This window comes from Phocoena sinus, chromosome 15 (genome assembly GCF_008692025.1).
Source record: "Phocoena sinus isolate mPhoSin1 chromosome 15, mPhoSin1.pri, whole genome shotgun sequence".
In the NCBI taxonomy this organism is placed as follows: domain Eukaryota; kingdom Metazoa; phylum Chordata; class Mammalia; order Artiodactyla; family Phocoenidae; genus Phocoena; species Phocoena sinus.
In genome coordinates this window covers 42,599,736-42,622,558 of record NC_045777.1, presented here as the reverse complement: position 1 = coordinate 42,622,558, position 22,823 = coordinate 42,599,736, and the positions used below count along the sequence as shown (strand labels likewise).

At 46.6% G+C, this 22,823-nt stretch overlaps 1 protein-coding gene across 1 annotated transcript in view; it reads left to right on the top strand.

Moving 5' to 3' along the window:
* The window catches only part of LOC116740472 (kinesin-like protein KIF16B), a 292,307-nt gene extending 270,051 nt beyond the window's left edge, over positions 1 to 22,256 (top strand). The window contains exon 26 of the mRNA XM_032606120.1: positions 21,065 to 22,256. Within this exon, the coding sequence (XP_032462011.1) occupies positions 21,065 to 21,223 (159 nt within the window). The 3' untranslated portion in view covers positions 21,224 to 22,256. The remainder of the gene's footprint in view (positions 1 to 21,064) is intronic.
* The last annotated feature ends 567 nt before the right edge of the window (positions 22,257 to 22,823 follow it).

Here is a 22,823-nt window from a genome sequence, read left to right as displayed (position 1 = left end):
TATTATTTTCGCATCAAAATAAGGTTAGAATTTCCATGGAAAAGAGAAGAACACCTTCATTTCAGAACATGGCCCCAGTTCTCCTTTGTGCAGAGGGATCTTCTTTGGCAATCCTTTACAACCCATTCTGGCTCAAAAGAGAAATTGCCTTTACTTAAGAGTGTCAGGTTTGTTAACAGCAGGTGTTTCAAAGAATTCTTAGAATCAAAGAACGCAATCTTATTATATTAGCAAATTTCTGCTCTGCAAAGGGTTATACAACCATCTCCAGCTTTCAGTGCATGAAAGGAACTTTGAGATATCATGATATAGAAATTAATGACTTATACATTTTTTAAACTTTATTTTTTATGACAGTGTATATTACAAAACCAGAAAGAATAATGTAATAAACCCAGTGTACCCTCTCACATCACCCAGCTTCATCACTGTTAGCATGTGACCAGTTTTGTTTCATTTTTACCTCTAGTCACTAGACACACACACACACACACACACACACACACACATTCACAGGATTATCTTAAAACAAATGCCAGATATCGTATTTTATCCATAAATATTTTAGGATATATCTCTTCAAAAGCAAGACTATTTTTTATTTTTTTTAATTAATTTTTTTTGGCGTATATTTGCTTTATAATGTTGTGTTAGTTACTGTTGTACAGCAAAATGAACCAGTTATACATACACATATATCCACTCTTTTTCAGATTTCCTTCCCATTTAGGTCACCACAGAGCATCGAGTAGAGTTCCCTGTGCTATACGTAGGTTCTCGTTAGTTGTCTGTTTTATATATAGTCGTGTATATGTCAATCTCAATCTCCCAATTCATCCTACCACCCCGCTTTCCCCCCTTGGTAACTATAAGTTTGTTTTCTACACCTGTGACTCTATTTCTGCTTTGCAAGTTCATCTGTACCATTTTTCTAGATTCCGCATGTAAGCGATATTATATAATGTCTGTCTTTCTCTTTCTGACTTACTTCACTCTGTATGACAGTCTCTGGGTCCATCCACGTCACTGCAAATGGCATTATTTCATTCCTTTTTATGGCTGAGTAATATTCCATTGTATATATGTACCATACCTTCTTTATCCATTCCTCTGCTGATGGACATTTAGGTTGCTTCCATGTCCTGGCTATTGTAAATAGTGCTGCAGTGAACATTGGGGTGCATGCACCCTTTCAAATTATGGTTTTCTCCAGATATATGCCCAGGATTGGGGTTGCTAGGTCATATGGTAGCTCTATTTTTAGTTTTTTAAGGAACCTCCATACTGTTCTCCATAGTGGCTGTACCAGTTTACATTCCCACCAACATATGGTCACTATTGTTGGATTTTTTTTTTAAACATAACCACAGTGCCATTGTCATCACATACACACACACACCAGAAGTTAACTAATCTCTTATATAAACAAATACCTGGTCAGTGTTCAGCCCACACCAATTTTCTCATTTCTTTTTAATAGATGTACTTGAATCAAGACCTACTTTATATCCACACATAGTATTGGTTGATGTGTCTCTAAAGTGTCTTATAATCTATAGGTTTCCCTTCCCTCTTTTTTTCTCATCATCTGTTTGTTGATGAAACCATGTCATTTATCCAGTGAATTCTCACATTTGAGGTTTTGCTAATTGCATCCCATGCTGCTGTTCACCATGAGCCTCTAATCCTGATTTTCTGGGGCAAGAACACAGTAGCGGCAGTGCTGTTGTCCCCTCACATCTCAGAGGAAGCATGTAGCATCTCGTGGTCTCCCTCTGATGGTCTTTGCTGTCTATATTAAAGGAATCCAGTGACTCTGGCCACGCTCAGGACCACTTCCCGTGCCAGACTGAGCCTGTCCTGCATGTGTCACTCAGATGCTTCCTGTCTTCAAGGAGCTCATGGTCCTGTTGGAGCAGAGACGACTCATCATGGAACTACGCAGATAGTCATGTACCACCTCTATGGTTATCAGAGGACGTGACTCCCAAAACAGTGGTTCCCAAGCCTGTCTGGCCGATCTTTGAAATTATCTCGAGGGGCTTTTTGAAAAATACAAATTCTCAGACCTTGTTCTAGTATATTCGGATTCAACAAGACTAGGGTGGGATCCAGGAATCTGCTGGGGAAAGATGAGACTGGTGTGGGCGTAGACAGGGAAGGAAAAGCCAGACCCTAAAGCCGTCTTCATGACTTTGGACCTGAACCACAGGACAGGGAGGGGCCCATGGAGTGCTTTAAGCAGAGGAGTAGAGGGATGAGATTTCACTACTGTGGAGAGAATGGCAGGAGCAGGGAGGCGGAGGCAGGAAGAGCAATGGCCAGGCTATTACTGTCTCCAGATAAGACGTGACGGCGGCCTGAAGGAGGATGCGGTGGCAGTTGGGGTGGAGGAAAGTGGAAGGATTAGAGAGATACACCGGAGCTAGAGTCAGCATGACTGGCCACTCAGTTGAATGAGAGCTGAGGGCAGTGATGAAATGAGCATGTATGCCCAAGACCCTCAGCATTAATCTTAACAAGACGGTGAGATTTAGTATTAAATACATCTGTGAATTCTGCATTTCTACACGCAACTCATGGTACTGAAATAGTGCTTTTTTTTTTTTTTTAACCACTTCACTAACTTAGGGTTTGGAAGCTGTATTAGTCAGTATTCTCCAGGGGAGCAGAACCCAGGATGTGTACGTGGGACGAGATTTGTTATAAGGAGTTGGCTCATGCAGTTACGGAGGCTGAGAAGTCCCAAGATGTGTAGTCGGCAGGCGGAGATCAGGGAGAGCAATGGCGTGGCTCCAGTCCGAGCCCAAAAGCCTGAGAACCAGGAGAGCCGGTGATGTGAGTTGCATTCTGCAAGTTGACGTTTCCATTTAAGCCCAAAGACAGGAAGGACTGCTGTGCCACCAGCTCAGCGCGGTCAGGCAGGGGTTCCTTTTACTCGGAGAGCATCTGCCCTTTGGCTCAGCCGAGTGGGTGAGGCCCACCGACGTGAGGGAGGACAGTGTGCGCCACTCGGTCTGTTGACTCAAATGTTCATCTCCTCCAGAAACAGCCTTACAGACACACCGGAATGACGTTTGACCAAATATCTGGGCACCTCGTGGCCCAGCCCAGTCGACAACGTAAAACTAACCACGACAGAAGCCATTTCCATTCACCCCAGATACAGCTGCAGTGGTAATTTTTCCATTTTTGAGGCTTTTGATATTCTAATATCCGTCCCACCTCATGTGCAGTCCCCATTAAATCAGTAACATCTGTCATCTTCCTGGCACCCGCCTACAAGGTGTTTGGGGGCTTGACAAATACAAGAGATTCTCCAGCTCTTTCCTCCTTATGGAAATAGCGTCAGATGAAAGGAACGCGTCGCAGCTCAATACGGCAAGCTTAAGAGCTGGGCGTGCTCCGCTGTGGAGTTCAGTACAGAACATTTCTCATTTCCTGGGGTTACTTTTAAAGGCAAAATGAAACGAAGCTTGAATATTGCCGAGTTAAACCACAGCTGGAGGATTGTTCCTGCTCTCCTCCTAGATACAGCGAGGCATCGCTATTTGTTTTCTTGTATTAAATGTCTCCCTGCCTCTTTAACAGAAGCAGGCATCACGAGTGGCGTGGATGCATGGGGCAGGCGGCCTGGGCTCCCTCCTCCGTCGCCCGTACCTGGAGGTAGCTTGGCCCGCCTTGCTCGGACACAGGTGTGAGCCCCAAGTTCCTGCCGGCCTCACTGTTTACCCTGCATCACAAGATGCTGTTTCATCTCTTCTCCCTCTGCCGCCGCCCCTGCCAACTCACAGTCATGCCGCAGCACGGCAGGCGTGGGGAGGAAGGGTCTTCTAAACCGAAGCACTTAATTAGCTCCTGGGCCCCAGGGGGAGTGTCAGATGGAAACACAGCTAAGAGTGGAGGGAAGGAATAGCCGTGGTGGATGGTGGAAGGAACACCTGCCTCCTTCCGGGGGCGCCAAGTTACTACAATTGTTTTGGAATTAGTGGCTCTTTTGAGTCGTGTACCATAGTGTCATGTTTATACCAGTAATTTCTAGCAGTGTTCGTGTTTGTTCAGTTAGACTTGCTCGTTGCTGCCAGAAGCTGCTTTTTCTTTTCCCCCAGTGCACACATTGCCCTGGGTGTAGATAAAGGGGTGTCCCCGTGAGGTTCTGGTCCCTTCCTGGGAACCAGATTGTCCTCTAGGGCCCCTGATTGTGTTGTTGTAGATGCATCACAATTGCGTCAGTCGTCACGTGAGGAGGAGACGTGCAGTGATAAATTATTAATTACAAATAGGGTAAAGCATGATCTGACAAGATATAGATTTAACTATAGATTATATTATGTGGATATAATTATAGGCAGTTATAAGTATAGTTATATAGGTGAATATAAACATAGGTTATAACTGTATAAGTAATAAGTGTAGAGATGTCAGTTTTTGATATAATTCAATATTGTGTATAGATATAATTCTATAGATAGCGTTATGTAAGAGAATAAAGTAAGAGTCCACTCTTTTAAAAACAGAAAGCACAGGAGCTCCTGGAAGTGACTGCAGAGCAGCCCAGGCCCGGGGCTCTGCCCTGGCAGCCGTCCCGGCTTCTCCTGCCGAGATGCCGCAGTCCCGCTTGGTGGGTGTCAGCTGAGACCGTGGTGGGGTGGGGAGCTCACGGGCGCCTCTCTGTCTTCTGAGTGCTGGGCAGTCATTTGATGATAGATTCACTTCGGCCCAGTGCGTGAGCCACATTCGCCTGAGTTATCGCCTAAGGTTGCAATAAAACTTGTATTTAAAGTCCTTTAAAAATGCCTGTTGAGCCTTAGGAAAATAATGAGTAAGCTTGCTGCGTAATCAGAAAGTCCTCATCGGAAAGCCATACGCTAAAGACACAGTGAGAGCGCTTGGGAGGAGAAGCAGCTGAGCCGAGAGCAGAGACCGACTGCGCATCCCTGGCTCCCAGCGTGGGTAGCCTGGGCCGCTGAACTGGGCCCCCTCCTTACAGCCAACGGCCAGGGTCCCCTCCATCACCGCCAGCCCCAGGCCCGTCCCACAGCTGATACATGCCGTGTGCTGTTCCCTGGCCCGTGACCCCCTGTGACACTGGCCGCGGCCTGGCAGTTCCAGCCGGTGCCGGTGGCATCCCCTGGGGTCTCTCAGCTCTTCCCTCTCGGCCTCCTCCAAAGCCAACGCCAGTCCGGGGCTGGAGGGAGGTGAGGCTCTGGAGGGAGCACGGGAGGGTTGCAAGTCTCTGGGTGAACCTGCCGGCCTCCCCTCCTTTCCAGGGACCATGCGAAGCACAGTCTCCATGTTTCTCAGAGTCCCCAGCAGGACTGGCCCAGTCGTGCACAGTGGTGACCTGCTCGCCAGCACCCCCCTGCGTTGGCTTTTCTCTCTCTCTTGCTTTCCCACCCCTTTGCTTCTGTGTCCAAGATCACCCCCAAATAAGTGACCCCAGTCTCTGCTCTCAGAGGATCTCAAACTGCTCTTATGGGTTGGGTGTATATCCTTCCTGACCATTTTGCTGTGTGTGTGTATGTGTGTAAGAGAGAGAGAACCCATTGCTCTTTTGTGTGTGTGTATATAGTTTTTGAAACTTTGTTTTAAATCAGTTATGGATGTGCTGGAGTAAGCCTGGGTCACACCAACTGGACCTCCCTTCTCCATCCTCCTTTGATGTCTCTCCAGGTGTTTCCCCTGCTTCCTGTGCTCCGTGTTTTCCTCTTTCTTGACTTACTCCCTCGTTTTGATGGAGCACATCCCTAGTAGTTTCCTAAATAAGAATGGGCGTGTAGGAGGTACATTTCTAGAGACACATCTGTTGAGGTCTTTCTTCACCCTCCCCCTGGCTAGATAGAATATATTAATTGGAAACCATTTCGTTCTGTAGTTCAGAGGGGCTGCTTCTTTGTTTTCTGATTCCACTGCTGCTGTCAGGCGGTTCAGAGCCATTTCGATTCCTAATCCTTTGGATGCGACGTGATTCTGTCTCTCTCCCTCCGTCCCTCCCTCCCTCTGTCCCCAGCGTTCAGAGAGCCCACGGTTCTTCTGCTTGGTGATCGCCCTTCCTTCTGTAGGCTTCTATCTGCGTGGACTCTCTCACATCCTTCATCTCTGGGAGATTTTTGTGATCATTTCCTCTTTTAAGGTTTTTCCGTTTCTTTCTGGAATCCCATTTGCCTGTGCTAAGCCTCCTGGCCTGGTCCCCCCTCTCATTTTCCTCTCCTCTGCTTTCCATTTCGCCCTCCTTACCTAGTCCTTCCCTGCAGATGGTTTGAGAACCATTGTGCTATATGTCCCACCTCACCCTGCCTTCCCTTGCTTTAATGTTCCGCTGGTTACTTTTGTATCTTCTAGTGTTGCTATAAAGCTGAAGGCCTAAATTTTTGCTTCCGGAAATAGTCAATTTTGTTTATTTCCAATGAGGTCAGCGTGGCTCCTCTTCATACATTTTCTTTGCTGCAGCAGCCCGAAAGGCACGATCAGAATTCTTCCTGCGCTTTTGTTTGAGAACTGCTGTCTCTGTCCTGTCGCCACCAAGTTTTCTGCTCACTGTTTATATCAGCATTGGGGAATTATCTTTTCTCTCCTATGAAGCCCCTCCCAGTTGGCGTTAGGCTTTCCTGAAGATGCTTCAGTTCCCTTCACTCCATTCGTTCAGTTTTGTCTTCTAGGTAAGTCGTGCTTTTCTTAGATGAAAGGTGCTCATCGTGGCCTGTGCCAGCCAACCTCCACACCCTCCTTCGTTGCCTTCGTAAACTGCATCTTTATTTTTAAATTCCGCCAGCTATTTTTTTCCCTTGAAAAATATTTTCCCTTTTCTCTTCTATACACTCCACATACGTTTCATAGTGGTAATGAAGCAGCGTTGTTGCAGCCCTTAGAGACAATATTTGGGGGGAACAAATGGAGAAGAACATCAGTTTGTTCCAATTCCATATGACTTTTTATCTTTATTGTTTGCCCTTGTAAAACTCCCATCCATTTTTAGATAGCTTTATTTTTATTCCCAGCAGTTCACTGCAATGTGTTTACATTTACATATATAATAGTCATTCCAGGCAAGCAGGAAAAAACCAAAACTTTCTTTAGTCTGTTTTCTAATTGAGATCACCTGTCTCATTTATAAGTAAAATTAAGAAACCGTTATTGAAATCAAGAAGAAAACAAAATTGCTAATCAAAGATGAAAATGTCAGTAAATGAAGCCATCGCCTTTTTCTCAATGGATTTTTTTAACCAGCTGGCAGCGGAAGCTGGTGGGTCATAAGGCTCGTACTTGAGGCTCTGCAGTGAGTGCTGTGGGTAGCGAGGGGCCCTGTCTGCTCTCACCATCTCCACAGTCTGGGGTATTTATTCTTCTCGGTACATGTTGTTGCGATTCCCCTTTCCTTTCCCATTTATAGTGCTATCTTCCAGTTCACAAAAATTGCATTTATTTGAAGTTTCTCATTTGCAAGAATCTGGCTATAATAATTCAGGTAATAGCGCGGTCCCTATGAACTGACCTTCCTTACTTGGAAAGGCAGTTTTCTTGTGGCAGAGTCTGCAGATGTCACGTTAGCCCACCGATTCTTCGGTTAAATGGCCCCATCGCTTTCTGCAGGATCCCCTCGCTGGTGAGATTTCTTTTTGATCCGTAAGATCTTTCCACCCACATTTTGTCGGTACTTTTAAACTTTTACTGCCCAGCCCTGCGGTTGAAAACAGTCATGGATGTTACAGGTTTGGACGACTGAAAGACTGTTGCTTACAAACTCTTGGGGTTCATTTGGCGTCTCACACAGCCAGACATGAGTGTCCAGAAGAACACATGTCATCATCCTCCTGGTTGGCAGCATCCCTCACTTCTCTTCTGCAGCAGCTTCTCAGATTTTAAGAGCTGTCCAGGACAGTTTTAAACGTTTCCGAAGTTTGGCTTTGAATTATAAGTTGATGTGTTGGATGTCGTTCTCTATAGTAAATAAGTAAATATCCCTTGTTTGAGAGGAAGAAGATACCGTAAACCCATGACATTTTGCTACAAGCTAAGGTCCTAAGGAAAGAAAACTCATGCCTTTGTCAAGATCTAATTACCTAATGGCCATCTTAGTGTCAGTCATCTAATGGAGACTGTCTTTCAGGAAGTACACAGATTCAATGTCTATATTTTTTAACTTAGATGCTTAATTCTGTAGATAATATCTGTTTGGTAAAGGAATTTATTTTCATTTCCCTATATAAAATACAGATCTATCCTTTTTGAAAGTCAGAGGTGTTACATTTAGAGAAGTTTTGATCTGGTTTTTTCCCATCCTCCACCTTCCCTGACCTAGTGCAGCCTCAGCCATTGTCCCCTGTGAAGGGGATCATTGGTGCAGATAATCCAAATCCCCAGCTAATCCTCTCTGTGGGGCAGGGTCACAGGCCCACCACTCGGGGCCACGGTCCTCTTCACACCTGGGGCGCGACCGCAGCTCTCCCCGGGGCGTAGGGCCGGGTGGACCCCGAGGAGTAACTCCCGAGGCAGGAGGATAACCTGCCAGGCAGATAGTCCCACAGGGATCATCAGGAACCTCTGGTCCAGAGAACAAAAAAGGGGCAGTGGGTCTTCCCCGCCCCAGAGTCTCTGGAGCTTACCCTCTTACCCTGAATTCAGGGTCTCAGTGTTACTCAGTGATGGCCCAGTTCAAGGCCAGCCAAGGCGCACTTGCCATCGATACACAGATGACCTTAGTTCAGACTCGAAAGGGAAGGATCGTTCTGCTCACCCACAGGCATGGCCGGTGGAAAGGGACGAGATCGTCATTCCGGGTTCCCGAAGCATCGCACTGCATCCAGCTCCTGGGTTCCAGTAGAAGGGAGACTTTGGGATGCCAGTAATTCTTGTGCAACCGCTTCTTGATTCTCAAGTGTTTTAGGACCTGGTTCTTTAAGTGCATTGTAGCCAGGAGGTGCCACACACAGCAAGATTCTCATTTGAACGTCTGTCAGTCATGTTGGTCACTGGGAGCTGTCCTTTTCTCTCCAAATGTCAGGAACCTCTTTGAAGGTTTATACAGTGCTGGGAGGAATCATGAACTTAGAAACAAAGAAAAGAATAGGGTTTTTGGTTTGTTTCTGTTTTTGTTTTCCCCCCAGATGGCACTTTACAGAATTTCAGTATCCAAAATGTATCTTAAAATGATCTTTCATGTGACTGAATTGATGCAATCTCATGATAAAACTTAAAGGCTAAGGAGTTGCTTCTTGTGGATGAGCAGGGAAAGTGATTTTTTTTTTTTACATAGAATCTATTCCTGGTGAAGGTCTTTTATACTTGGAATCTACAACAAGGGAAATGTATGGATTTTTATCTATGATTTGTAGCTTTTTGGTTTCACATATTTTCAGAGTATCTTCAATCTCTGAATCCTGACTTATGAATGGTGAGTCATGCTTTTTGTTTTTTTAAAGAAGACTAGTGGATTTGAAACTACACTAGAACTAAAATTTACCATTTATTTAATAACATTTTCAATGGAAATGGGAATAATCTCTTAGAAATAGTTTCCTCTTATGTTCCTATATTTAAAGGATTAATTTTTGAAATTGGTGCTAAGGAACTTGTGTTGCAGGTTTTTGCTTTGTGCTTTCAGTAAAAAGCAGTGAATAATATAATCAGACAGAAGTTTAGCCTTGTCAAGGCTTAAGCTGAATTCTCTCTATAACCCGTAGACAAGAGGTTTCCAAGGGGCTATTTGAACACCTTTATTATTTTAAAAAAAGTAAATTCTTACACATAAGTAAATAAACATCATTGCTATTTCCAACCATTTATGGGATAAATTAGGTCATTTTTTATGTTAAATTATAAAATTGAAATGTAAAATTCCCAGCAAAGCATTTCCTTAAAAATGATCTTTCAGAGGATAGTTAACTTACCTGCTTATAGTTAGATTTTTTATTTTTAGTATGATTCTCCATTTTGAAAAACATGTTAAATCTTCCTTCCTTTAAAGTAACCCTTGAAATAAAGGGTCTGCCAGTATCTGCTATGAGGTGACTTTGGAAAAAAACATTCCAGATTCTTGCTGTCCTCTACTTTCCTTTGAAGGGGAAAACATTAAAGTCAAATACCTCATGCTTTAAGCCCATGTGTTTCTAAACATCCGAAAGAGGAGAAAATTAACATATTCGCCCATGAACTACCAGAGGACAAAGCTGTGTAGATAATAGTGTCAGTGACTTAATAAATACTCACTGTGAATTGGGCCCTGCTCGAAGCACTTGACAGACAGCAGCTCATTTAATATTCTGATCCTTAAAAGATAGTCCTGGGGCTTCCCCGGTGGCGCAGTGGTTGAGAGTCCGCCTGCCGATGCAGGGGGCACGGGTTCGTGCCCCGGTCCGGGAGGTTCCCGCATGCCGCGGAGAGGCTGGGCCCGTGAGCCATGGCCGCTGAGCCTGCGCGTCCGGAGCCTGTGCTCCACAACGGGAGAAGCCACAACAGTGAGAGGCCTGCGTACCGCAAAAAAAAAAAAAAAAAAAGATAGTCCGACGAGGAAGCAGAGGTGCAGAGGCATTCGGGGACTTTCTCTCCCTGTGCTGTAAGGTCCCCACACCCAGCGTGGTGGCTGCAGAATGACTGAGTGCCCAAGGAGCTGGCTTGCATAGCAGAGTTGGACCGCAGCAGCCACGTGGTCTCAACGGCCGAGGTGTGTCTCCAGGGCTCACTTCCAACCTCCCCTCCGTGCTGAGGGTGTTGAGTTGCTCTGCATCTGTGTTTAGCCGGTTACCGATCTCTTACAAAGATCCAGTAAGCAAAAATCAAAGAACCAGAGTGAGCCCTGGGGACTGGGTTCCTCCCAGCATTCTCCCGTATTTTGCTTTAACCGAACAAAGTCGACAGCGGGGTCTGTGAGCCAGTCTGGAAGCTCTTTGCCTCCTACCCCCTCACAGCTGACAAGTGGTGTCACTTCCAGCTCACAGGTACACCATACACTGAACTCCTCTCTCCTCCTTTGTGAGACGAAAAGATGGGACTGCTCGTGACTTGTGCTCTGGAGGAAAGCTTAACCAGCTTCTTAGTCCACGCAGACCTTGGCCTTTCTGATGTGGCCTGTTCTTTTGTGGGGTTTCACCCTGACCTTGCTGGTTGGCCAGGCTGGGTCATCAGGATCGTTGAAGCCGCTTAATACCCCAAGCAAGAACGTCAACCTGTAAAGATTGAATATTACATGGACTTGAAATGCACATCCCTTATAAAAATTTTAAAGCTTGCTGGATTTTATTAGACTATGTGAACCAGACTGAGTATATTAAATTTATGAGTCCAATTGATGCAGTACCATAATAATTCAATATAATATGCTTATGTCATTAAACTCATAAAGAAGAGTCTCTGAATAGCTGTAATGAATAGTTCAGATTCTGTAATCACAGACTAGCGTTTTCACCCTGATGAATTTTAAGTGGGAACACTCAGAATTCTATATAATATCAGGAAATAAATGCCATATTTCAAATGATTACTTATTCCAAGTATTTACTGTAAAACCTAGGACAGAAAAGAAATGCCACAAAGACAGAATTATTATTAGAAATACAGAAAAGGTCGGAAGAGGTTGGCATGAAGCATAAATCAGAAACCAAAGAAACTTTCTTCTGCTTTGACTAATATCATTTATTCCCTCATCTCTTACCTTGTTCCCAAATACGTGTATCTTGGTAATCTATCACCGAGTAATAAACTACCCCCAAACTTAGTGCCTTAAAGAAACTACCGCTCGATTGCTTATGATGCTGTGGTTCGGGAACGTGGGCAGGGTGGTGGAACCAGCCGCCGGGTGGTTCATCTTTTCCAAGGGTCTCTGTCAGGTCTGGCCACTTGTATGGCTGCATTCAGATTACAGCTCCACTAAGGACTGGGCTCAGCTGGGGTACTGGCACCTGCAAGGTGACCTCTTCACCCTCGGCATTACCTCCAGTGCATTCTCTTGGTTAAAACAAGCCACAGGCTCCACCCAGAAGGCCTGGCAGGACTCCATGGATCAGAGAGAAGAGAGGCTGCCGGAGCACAGTGCTGGACCCCCGGTCTGAGACCTGGTTGAGAGCTGATCCAGGGGCAGAGCCTTCCAGAAGCGTGTCCCCCACGCTGAACAGTGCACAGTCCAATGCTGCTGGACCACCGGCCGTGCCCCAAGCTCTGCTGCGCCACCACGAGGCTTTGTACACGCTCTGTCCTCTGCCGGGAACAGGCTTCCCTCAGCATCTTCCCCTGCTTGATTCTTTCCCACCCCTCAGGTCTCGGCATAAATGTCACCAATTCCCAGGACGAGGCTGGCTGCCTTTCCTAGTGCTCCAAAAGCATCTCATTCCTGTTTTCTTGGAGCCACGTTTTAATTCCTGCTTTTCCTGCCCACCTCCCTGAAAGGCCTTCGCGTTACTCAGGACGGAAATGAGGCTCGTCCGTTACTGAATCCACGGCAGTGCTGACAGGAGGAAAGCTCTCAGTAAATATTTGTTGGATTCATGAATGGGGTCTGAAGAGAGGCGTCAACAGAGAATAATCCGTGATTGAGCCCTTAAAGGACAAGCAGGGTTTAGACGATGGAAGCACAGCACCAGTAAGAATGACTCTGAACCACTGCTGCCTGTGGTACGGGCAGCCCAGGCACCCTGGAAGGGCAGGCTCCGAGCCTGTCATATTCAGCGCTGGACATCCAATACCCACACACTGCTTCGTGGGGAGCAGGTGTGCAGTAACCGTGCAGAGGATGGGTGATCTGCCTGAATCAAACTGTCCCAAGTTTATCAGAGTGTGAGGACATTTGGGGGCGTGTTGGGAAAGGAACCCAGCATCTCCACCAGCTGGTCCAGTGGAGACAAATTTTAGGATTCCTAAATATTCAGAGAGAAGTGTTCAGACTAGAAGGTATGGGAGCTTAGAACTGGGAAGACTCAACGGGGTGAATAGTATCGACCTGCCTGGGTCAATTCATAACACTTGGCCAGTGGTGACCAGACCTCTCTGGGGTCTAGAAATATCCCAGTGTGCCTCCATACAGGCCGGATCCATCTTCAGAGCCCACCAGTCAATGATGAAGCCTCCAAGTACTGCAAGGTAAATGAAACCTCTAAGTCTTATTGGAATGAGAGTTGTCTTTAAGCTGCCACCATGGCTAATGACTTCTGGAAATGAGGAATGCCATTGGACTGTCTTCCCTGTTAATATGTCACAGTGGAAAGGTGGCTCAAGCCCTATTACATTTTTAAAGAACGTTTCAATTTTAATAATTTCAGTAGCTTTAAATTAAATTATGGATTGATGTTAAAATTCTGTAAAATGAAGAGAGCTCCACAACAATGAGATGTCCGGAAAATCATTAGGATGACATGGCTGGGGTGAAATATTGCTGGTGTTACAGTAGGTTACAGTTACAGCCGTGAGCCCTATTAAAACGGAAACTTTCTAATAACATAAAATGGTCATGACTTTATCCCCCTGCTAATTAAAATAGAAGGAAGCCAAAAGATAAAAAGGTAAGGTCTTTCAAATGCTTCTGAGGCCCTATTCTCATTCCCATCTCTTATACACACACACACACACACACACACACGCACGCACGCGCGCGCGCGCGCACGTGGTGGTTGATTGAAATTCAAGGTAGATTCTGAGAGCCTACATGATAGGGGTGTGAACAGCCCCAGAGAGAGGGGCTGCGTTTACATTTACATTCACACCTTACGTTGCAGGCTTAAAGGATTTTCCTCAAGAATTTCGAGGACTTTCTCCCAATTTGAAGAGCCAGTCGTTTTGTCAGCCTCTTTCTTACAGTCGTCGAACTTGGCTAAGTCCCTTGAGATCTCAGTCTTCTCATCTGTAAACAGAGGATCCACACACCTGTCTTCCTTTTCCCCAGTGTGTCTCAGGGGTCATAGGAGCTCCTGAGCCAGGAAAGGTACTTTGTATCAGTACCGGCAGACCCACAGCCAGGTTCAAGGCCCGTCATAATCTCCTTTGAGCCCTACTTTTCCCCAGGCTGAGCCCTCCACACGCTGGCCTTTCTCCCTGTTCACATCCTTCGCTGAGCGTGGGTACCACACACCTTCCCTCCTTTCCCTGATCTCAAACGTTCCTTTCCTTCCAGATCCCAGACTTGAAAGGGAATGGCTGCGAGATGGGAGCGGCCACACTGTTTAACGCCCTGCTGAGCTCCCAGGTTTTTGCCTGGACGGGCTGTAGAGCACGTGGTCATCCCTATGAGCAGACTAGCATTTTATCCAGAAGTTCCCAAGTTGAAAGGAAAAACCCAGCAGAGGCTACCGGAAGGCCAGCTTTTACCCAGGTTATTCCAGAAACTCAAGTACTTTTCCTTTCTTTCATATAGCAGGTCACACGTGAATCGTCAAGAATGTCTAAAGTGAAGTAGCATGTAGCAGCACATTATATTTTTCATTTTTTCCCCTTAATGCAGTGTGTCGATTGAAGTGCCAGGCTAAAGCTCTAAAATAATTGACTAAATTCTGCTGACTTGCCCTGTGTTGCTGTAGGGAGTGTGTTTTGCCTTTCAGAACTCATTAACACAGCCAACAGACCATATTAGTCTGTGTTTTGGTTCAAAGATTAATAATGTTTGGTGGTTGTGTTTTGAAATGGTGTTGGAATTTTAAAAATTGGCCCCTGTGTGTATCTGGGTTTGGGGCAGGAGGCTTCCAGCTGACTGCTTGGGTGGGAATGGACCTCTGGGATGCACTGACCCATCTGAAAACCTCTTAGGATTGACCTCTTCCTAAGAGAAGTGCCCTGGGCAGATGCCTTAATCCCACAACAGACTGGCCCCCCAGGAGTTGGATGTGGTGTAGATGGAAGGCTTCCTCTGATTCCTGATGGGTACCTGCCAACACCCCAGGGGACTGTCAGTTAACTTTATGGCAAACAGTAGAAAATGACTTTGTAATCCCACTTCCTTACGAAGACCACAGACAGAGTGGGCAGATCAGAAGCTCTTCTGCGTCTGCCCTGGATTTCTTAGGTAGACTCTAGTTGCTCTATGGCACCAGTTCTGCAGTCTGGAAGAGGCTTGCCCCAGAGGACCCTTTGGTCCCAGCAGGCCCCAAGTGGTATCCTGATTAGCAGTTTGGGTATGAGGTACCCATCCCAGACTGTGAGTGGGAAAAAAGTCACCAGTCCTCTTCTGTAAGTCAGGCAGATAACCAGTCCCTGAAGAAGGGGAGGGTATTTTTCAGAAGGGAATCTGAATGCTGTTTGGGAAGGGAAACGGAGGAAGAGCAGTCGAAAAATGGCCAGTGCCCAGCAAAGCACTGTAAGGAAGATATGGTAGCATGCGCAGAGCTGCGTAGGACTCCGTGTCGAAGAGTAGGCGCCTCACAGGAAAGAGGTCTCTGCCCCAGGCTTGTGTGGAACATTCACTCTAGACAACCCCGTGTCCCTGTCCCCATGAGAGCGCCGTCAGGCCGGGAAAGGCAGCATCTGGCCCAAGCAGCTGAGATGCCCAGCGCTATCAGCCTGGCCCAGTGAGCGCAGTGCCAGGAGACGGGGGTCAGCCAGAGAAGAGGGGGCTGGTGGATGCTGTGGACGGCAGTCTGGTGACTGAGACCAGCCTCTGGAGTTGGGAGATGTGGGTGTGAGTCCTGACTCTCCCACTTCCATGCTCTGTGACCTCTGGGACATCACTTAAGCCTCCCAGACCTCAGTTTTTGCATCGAGAAGATGGAGATGATAATAGTCTCTACCTCATAGAGTTGTTGTGGTAATTAAATGAGGTAGACCATTAAAAGCTCTCAGCGTGCCTAGAACATTGCAAGCCTTTGATGAGTGGCCTCTCCGTGAGAGGAGCGAGGAAGGAGCTGGTCAGCTTGGTGTGTGCATGTGGGGGACAGACCCAAGGAGATACTCGGAGGGGTGTTACAGGTAAGAGTTAAAGGAAATAAACAACTGCCTTGGAAAGAAGGCGTCAGGAGCCTGGTGGGGGGGGTGTCTCTGGCAATCATTGCACCCCTCATCCTTCCGCTGGTCTCTCTTGGCCTCCCCTTTGAAAGCTCACGGTCCCCTGCAGGATTTAATTTTTGTTCTGAGGGGATTTTACAAAGCACGTGCCAGTTTCACATTGTGTGTGGAACAGACCCACGGGGGCCCATCTCTCCCAGTGACTTCTGCCTCCCCCCACCCCGCTCACTGCCCCTGTGTAGATTGCCTTTAAAAAGAACAATAAAACATGCCCACAGCCTGTAGAAGAAGGAGAGTTTATGAAGTCAAGGTATTCAGCGTCAGTACTGAAGTATGCCTTAAAGATTAGCCACCTACACTTGATTTTCTGAAAGCATTGATAAGAAAAGACCTTATATTTTATTTTATTTTTTTTTGCGGTACGCAGGCCTCTCACTGTTGTGGCCTCTCCCGCCGCGGAGCACAAGCTCCGGATGCACAGGCCCAGCGGCCACGGCTCACGGGCCCAGCCGCTCCGCGGCATGTGGGATCTTCCCGGACCAGGGCACGAACCCGTGTCCCCTGCATCGGCAGGCGGATGCTCAACCACTGTGCCACCAGGGAAGCCCGAAGACCGTATATTTTATACTGCTGGTCCAAGAGGCTAAAAGTAAAAAGCCTAGATAGATGTCTAATATATCTGTTATTCTTAAACCTTTTTTGCCAACTTGGAAAACGACTCACGGGCCTCCGTCTCCAGCATAGTCGTGCTGTTTTCCTTCTCTCCCTTCATCTTCCCCCCCCACCCTCGCCCCGTATCCCATCCCACCCTCTCTCACCCTCTAACAGCCGGCCCCTTGCATGTCTTTGTGCTCCATTTCCTGGTCCCTCCCTTTCCCTCAATTGCTCACTGAGACATCTCCAGACCCCCTCTTGCTCTGCCACTTCCCAGTGCGCAACCTTCCTGAAAGAAGATTGGGTTTCCTCTGACTTTCTTCCTCCAAGTATCTGAGGCAGGGCTGGAATGTTGCCGAACCTTCTCAGCGGCCCTGACCCAGGGTATTTCTCAGAGCAGAGACTCAGGTGTGACCCCACCACCACCAGGGTGGGCAAGGGTTGCCTGCCTTGTGTGGTCCCTAATGGCTACAGAGATTTAAATTTGCCTGCTTTTCTTTCTGATTTTAATGGAGAAGATGCCTGTGTGAAAGAAACAAATTGGATATTGGATTTCACAGATCCTTCTCCTGCTTCGCACTTCTGACCCTGATAAGCCACTGAAATTCCCGATGTCCTTGACTTTTTGTAATACTGGCCTATAACGTGAACTGCCCTGGGGAGGCAGCTCGGCTTGTGGACTTGTTTTCACACACCGGGGAGGGCGGGGGGTGTCTGTGGATCAACAGTAGAAGGAGAGCTTTGACAGGAAGCACTTTGATTTTCTCCCTTCAGCCGCAGGTGCTGTGGAAAACATTGGGGGCACAGGCAGCAAAAATTACTAATATAAATGTGTGTATTGTATGTATTTTACATATATTTATAATGTATATTGACTGCATGCAATAGCAGCCTTCTAGTACAATGGCTGGTCTTGGACCGAGGCCTGAAGCCCTAAGGGGAAACTTCTTTATTGGAGGACTAGCAATAAACTCGACTCACTGGACACCGTTATATGGAAGTAGATTTCATTACTGAAGAAGTGCAGACAAAAGAATCGAACTCGTCACCCCTGCACACCCCTCGGCTCCAGTCAGTGGGTGGGCATGGGCACGCGGACTGTTACGCAGCAGTTGAAACGAACAGACCACAGCTCACCCGGCCAGGTGCACGAATCTCTCAAACATGGCGTTAAGCAGTGGAAACCAGATACAGAAGAGTGCACCCTGTGGGATCCCATCAATATGAAGTTCAAAACCTGGCAGAACTAATCGATGGTTCCAGAAGCCAAGATGGCAGTTACCCTGAAGGGAAAGAGTGTGCAGAGGGCTGCCTGGGCTCCAAAAATGTTGTGATATTTTTATTCCAATGCTGAGCACGCCAGCGTGTTCACTTTTTGAAAAGTCATTAGACTGTACATTCATGATGGTTGCTGTTTTCTCTTTGTACACTTCAATTTTTAAAAAATTAACTCATCAAAATCAGTCATCAAGGTTGCTTGTAAGCACTTTTCCCCAGCTCGGCAGTGTGCCCGGGATGACGGGGAATTACAGAGAAGCGTGAGATGCTGTCTGTGACCTCAGGAACCTTCTGGAAATTTAGTTCCATCTGGTGTCCCCAGCTCCACCCCTAACCCTTTGGGTTTGTCATTCACGGGAAAGGATTTGCTCAGCCCACCTCAAGCCTGTGGCTCTGGACACAGACGACTCACCCCATACACTTGAGAGCCTCCCGAGGTAACCGCAAAGATCACTTCCTAATCGTAGCATTTCTTTGAGCAAGGAAGCGGTCTAGGTAAAGGGAGCCAAGGCTGCCCTGTTCTGCGGAGTGGAGATTTGTCTTGCAAGGAAAAGCTCTTCCGTACTGCTTAAGATCAGTTGGATCAGATCCTTCTATCTGGTGCTTTCATCGAGGTGTACTGATGCGTTCATTTTGAGAAAAGCCATCACCTGCAGCTACTTCCCTGCTCTCTCTTTATGGTGCTGCCCGGGCAGGGAAGGGGGTCTCCAATATTGTTCTTTTTGCCTTTTTTTTCTAGTTTTTATTTTCACTTCTCTTTTCATTATCCCTTCAGGCTTTACTGGCCCTTCAAAGGGCCCCTGCTTCATGAACTAATGATGACAGATGTTGGTACAACATCTGTTGCTGGATTTAAACACCTTCCATCCGGTTAGAATTCATCTGGAAGGCAAGCTTGTCTCGCGCTTCAGTCTGCACTTGAGCGCGGCCGAGGGGACAGGGCTGCACAGGAGCTGCTGCGATGACGATTGTGCTCCCGCTTCTCACCACAAAGGGGCGTAGCTCACACACAGCGGTGAGCTCGCTCCCCGTCCTTGTGCCAGATCATCTCTCTCTCCATCTTGCACAGTTAGCTGCACACATGCATTTCATCGTGAGCGTTGGCTGGTCGGGTGTGGTCGATATTTCCTAGTAACTGTGTTTGCTGGACCTCGGGTCCTTCCAGGTCAATGTTCTCAGCTTTCCTCCCCCACAGAAAAGTCAAGGCCGGTTCCCTTTTGCTTCTCTGATGCAAATAAGTACTGGAGCGAGGTCTTCATCTTCTAGCAATTGGTTTTGGCACCTTCTTACCTCTACCTGATCTCTCTTTCAAGAGCCCTTCTTGAGCAATTACCGTGAGACCAGGAAGTCAGGAATATTGAACAAAGGAAAAAGAGTCTGAGTTAAAAACCCTTGTTTTCAAGTCTTCTCTCTTGGTTACTAGCCTTGCTCCCCGGATAATGGGTGTTACAGTAATAAAATAATAATAATAAAAAGAGGTAATTCTAGGCAGAGTATGAAGATAACTTATGAAGAATATGAAGGTATTTTATCTTATGAAGATAAGGTAAAATTAGGTGACTTAGGAATCTTTTGGGTGTGGTACAAATGTTTGTCACCTTGCTTTGGTGAAGGTTTCACAGGCATCTACGTGTGTCAGCACCCCTCAGTTGATGAGTACATTTGAAGGATATGCAGTTATTGGGCATCAGTTATACATCCATAAAGCATAAAAAATTAGAAGTTTGAAGATTTTTAGAATCTGTAAATTGCTATACAAGTATTAATCATTAGTAATCCTTGTTACTGTTTTTAAGAAAGTAGCTAACATTTTCCTTAAGCAGAACGTCTTCTTTCAGAGGTAAATTTGAGGTTGGCAGTTCGTTCAGGTAGCTGAATTCGACTTCCCCTAGGCCAAGGTTTCTCATCTGTGGCACTAGTGACATTTGGAACCAAATAATTCTCTGCACAGAGGCTGTACTGGGCATTGTAGGATGTTAGCTGCATCCCCGGCCTCCACCCGCTAGGTACACCGCCCCCACTGTGGCAATCAGAAATGTCTATGGGGCAGATCACCCTGGCTTGGGGACCACTGTTCTAGGCCACGTTTCACAGACAAGTTTTTTTGTTACTCAGAGTCCCTAATTTCTATGTTTAATTTGTGACAGGATTTATACTTTTTAAACCAACTGAGACAGTAGTAAAGATTCAGGCCTAAAACTGCTCCCATCCGTATTTTCTGTTATAGAAAACGCTTGCCTGACCTGAAATACGTGAACTATTTCTGTGTCCTTTTTTCCTTTAACACATCCTGCTGGCACCCATGTCTGATTTCAGCCCCAGCATCTTGGGTCCTGGTCTCAGACGTGCTTTGCATGTTTGATGCCGGAAGAGGCGGCCGATGCTGTGACAGACGTGTGCAGGGGGGAGGGGCGAACACGGGGTTTAGAACAATTAATCTTAGCAACAGCTTCCTTTTACTGGTGATCACAGGATTTGTAAAGGGGTCTGCAAATATCAGTGCTTGCTACGGACCCTCTCGTCCCCAGTATTGCTTTTTCTTTGGTTTATGAGAAGGATCCAAAGCAGAGAAAGCCTGTACCCTTTAAAAATGCTCGTTTAGGGCTTCCCTGGTGGCGCAGTGGTTGAGAGTCCGCCTGCCGATGCAGGGGACGCGGGTTCGTGCCCCGGTCTGGGAAGATCCCACATGCCGCGGAGCGGCTGGGCCCGTGAGCCATGGCCGCTGAGCCTGCGCGTCCGGAGCCTGTCCTCCGCAACGGGAGAGGCCACAACAGTGAGAGGCCCGCGTAACGCATAAAAAAAAAAAAAAAAAAAAAAAAAAATGCTCGTTTAGCATCGTGCAGACCAATAGCCTTTTTGTTCTCCTCTTAGTTGCCTTTTAATGAGTGATTGTGGGGGGGGGGGGGGGATGACTTTATTAACTAGCAACACTGTTGCTGGAACGCAGACCCCAAGCCCAGCCGCCCCTGCCCAGCATGCCTCTGGGCGTTGTGTGCAGACAGGTCCAAGCCGTGTCCTAGGAGCCAGGAAGCGTCACCTGCACGCCGGGCACCATGGCTGCTCCCCAGGTGGGTCTGATGGGGCAAAGGTGGCGGTGGAGGGTCCCTGCGCTGTTTCTAACGACAGTGGCAGCTCCTCCACGCTCCACGGGACGTTCCTTCGCCCTCCCCCCGCCCCACAGTGTCTTGACCGTGTTTTTGCCTCTTGTCTTCCCCAGAGGTACCTCAGGGACTTTTTCAGCGTGATGCTCCAGTCAGCAACGTCCCCGCTGCACATCGACAAGGTGGGGCTGACACTGTCCAAACACACCGTCTGCGAGTTCTCGCCGTTCTTCAAGAAGGGCGTCTTCGACTACAGCAGCCACGGGACGGGGTAGGGCCGGTGATGGGGCCACGCCACGCAGTGCCTTCTCATCCGAGCGGCCCCCCAACCGGGGGCCTGGACCCCTCACCGCTTCCTCCTAGTGCCTGAGCGGAGCGTGGGGCTGGGGGGCCGGGCTGGCTGACGGTGACCTTGACGGCGGCTGTCCCTGCCCCTCGCGGGTGCATGTGGCCTTCTCCCTGTTGTGTGCAGAATCCGTCCCCATGGCTCCATCACCCTGGGCCCCCCGGGGCCGAGCCAGCCTGGGGCTTCCCGAGGTGGGTGGCTGACTACACCTCCCTAATGACTTTCATCTGGTTTCCTCTTTCACCAAAATACACTCTTATTTTTTTATATTCCTTCCATGTGGCTGGCTCCCAAGAAAAGCATTTTAAGTTATTTCATTGTATTTTGCTTTTTCCCCATTTGAGTCTGAACTTTTTACATAATCCCTAAGCACTGATGTTTACACAGAATTTCATATTCTGAAAAAGGGATTTTCGGTCCAGTCACGACTGGAGTCTTCCATGCTTGACGCATTGGATGTAGGTGACATCAACTTCTATAAATCCATTCAAATAGGATATTTGTTAAATCTTGAATATTCAAGAAGTTTTTCCCAAATGGCGGCCGTGCACTCTCAAGCTTTCTCCGCTAAGCACAAAAGGAGCGCCTCGCTGAATGCATATTTTTAAACATTTTGTTCACATTTTTGTTACTGAATCTACTGGATCTTTAGCTGAAAGACTAGAATTTACTGTAGTTTATTAACGATCCCTTAAATCACTCAGGACTTAATGTAGCATCACACATCTATGTACAGTAAAACTGCTTTGTTTTACTAAAGAGAAAAATGTGAGAAGAAAAAATATATATGTGGTATATATTGAAATGTATATAATTCTGCCTACAGATTTATATATGTACACACTCCTGTATGATAGTTATATCAAAATATGTAATCATTCACTCCAGATTTATTAAAGGTATTTGTTTTTTCAAGACTTAAATTGAGCTGCTATCAATATTAAATGAAGTTACGGAATCTACCCTGTAGCTCAGTTTGAGTTTGTGACATGATCGTTCTTACTGGTCTGTTTAAAAATTTATCTAACGTTCTTGGAAACATACATAATGTATAATTTAGCATTCCTGTAGTAGAAGATGCCCTTACAGCTATGATTGAAGTCACAAATGAATGGGTAAGAAAACATGCTTGCATTCAACCTTCGAGAATATGCCTTCACAACCGAGCTCTCCAGTCTGAAAAATATATTTAAAGTTGCAATTATCCCGATAAGGGGGAAAATTATTATTGTACTAATTAGATATCATAGTTTAGCGTGAAAAAAAATGAGGGTTTTTTTTTTGTTTTTTTTTTTAAATTGCTGCAGGAAGACTTGCTTTTGAGTGCAGTTGTGATTACAGGGAGAGGTTAGGGGTAATTACTACTAGAGAATTTAAACCTAGAGATTAAAGGATAAAAGCTGGGAGATAATTAACCACAGGTCATTTATCTAAAAGGAGTCAAAGCACTGAAGATTGTCCCTCGTTTGCTGAGTAAACGAAATGGTTTTCTTCAACTGAGCAGATAATCTGTCTCCTGCCCTTTTGGA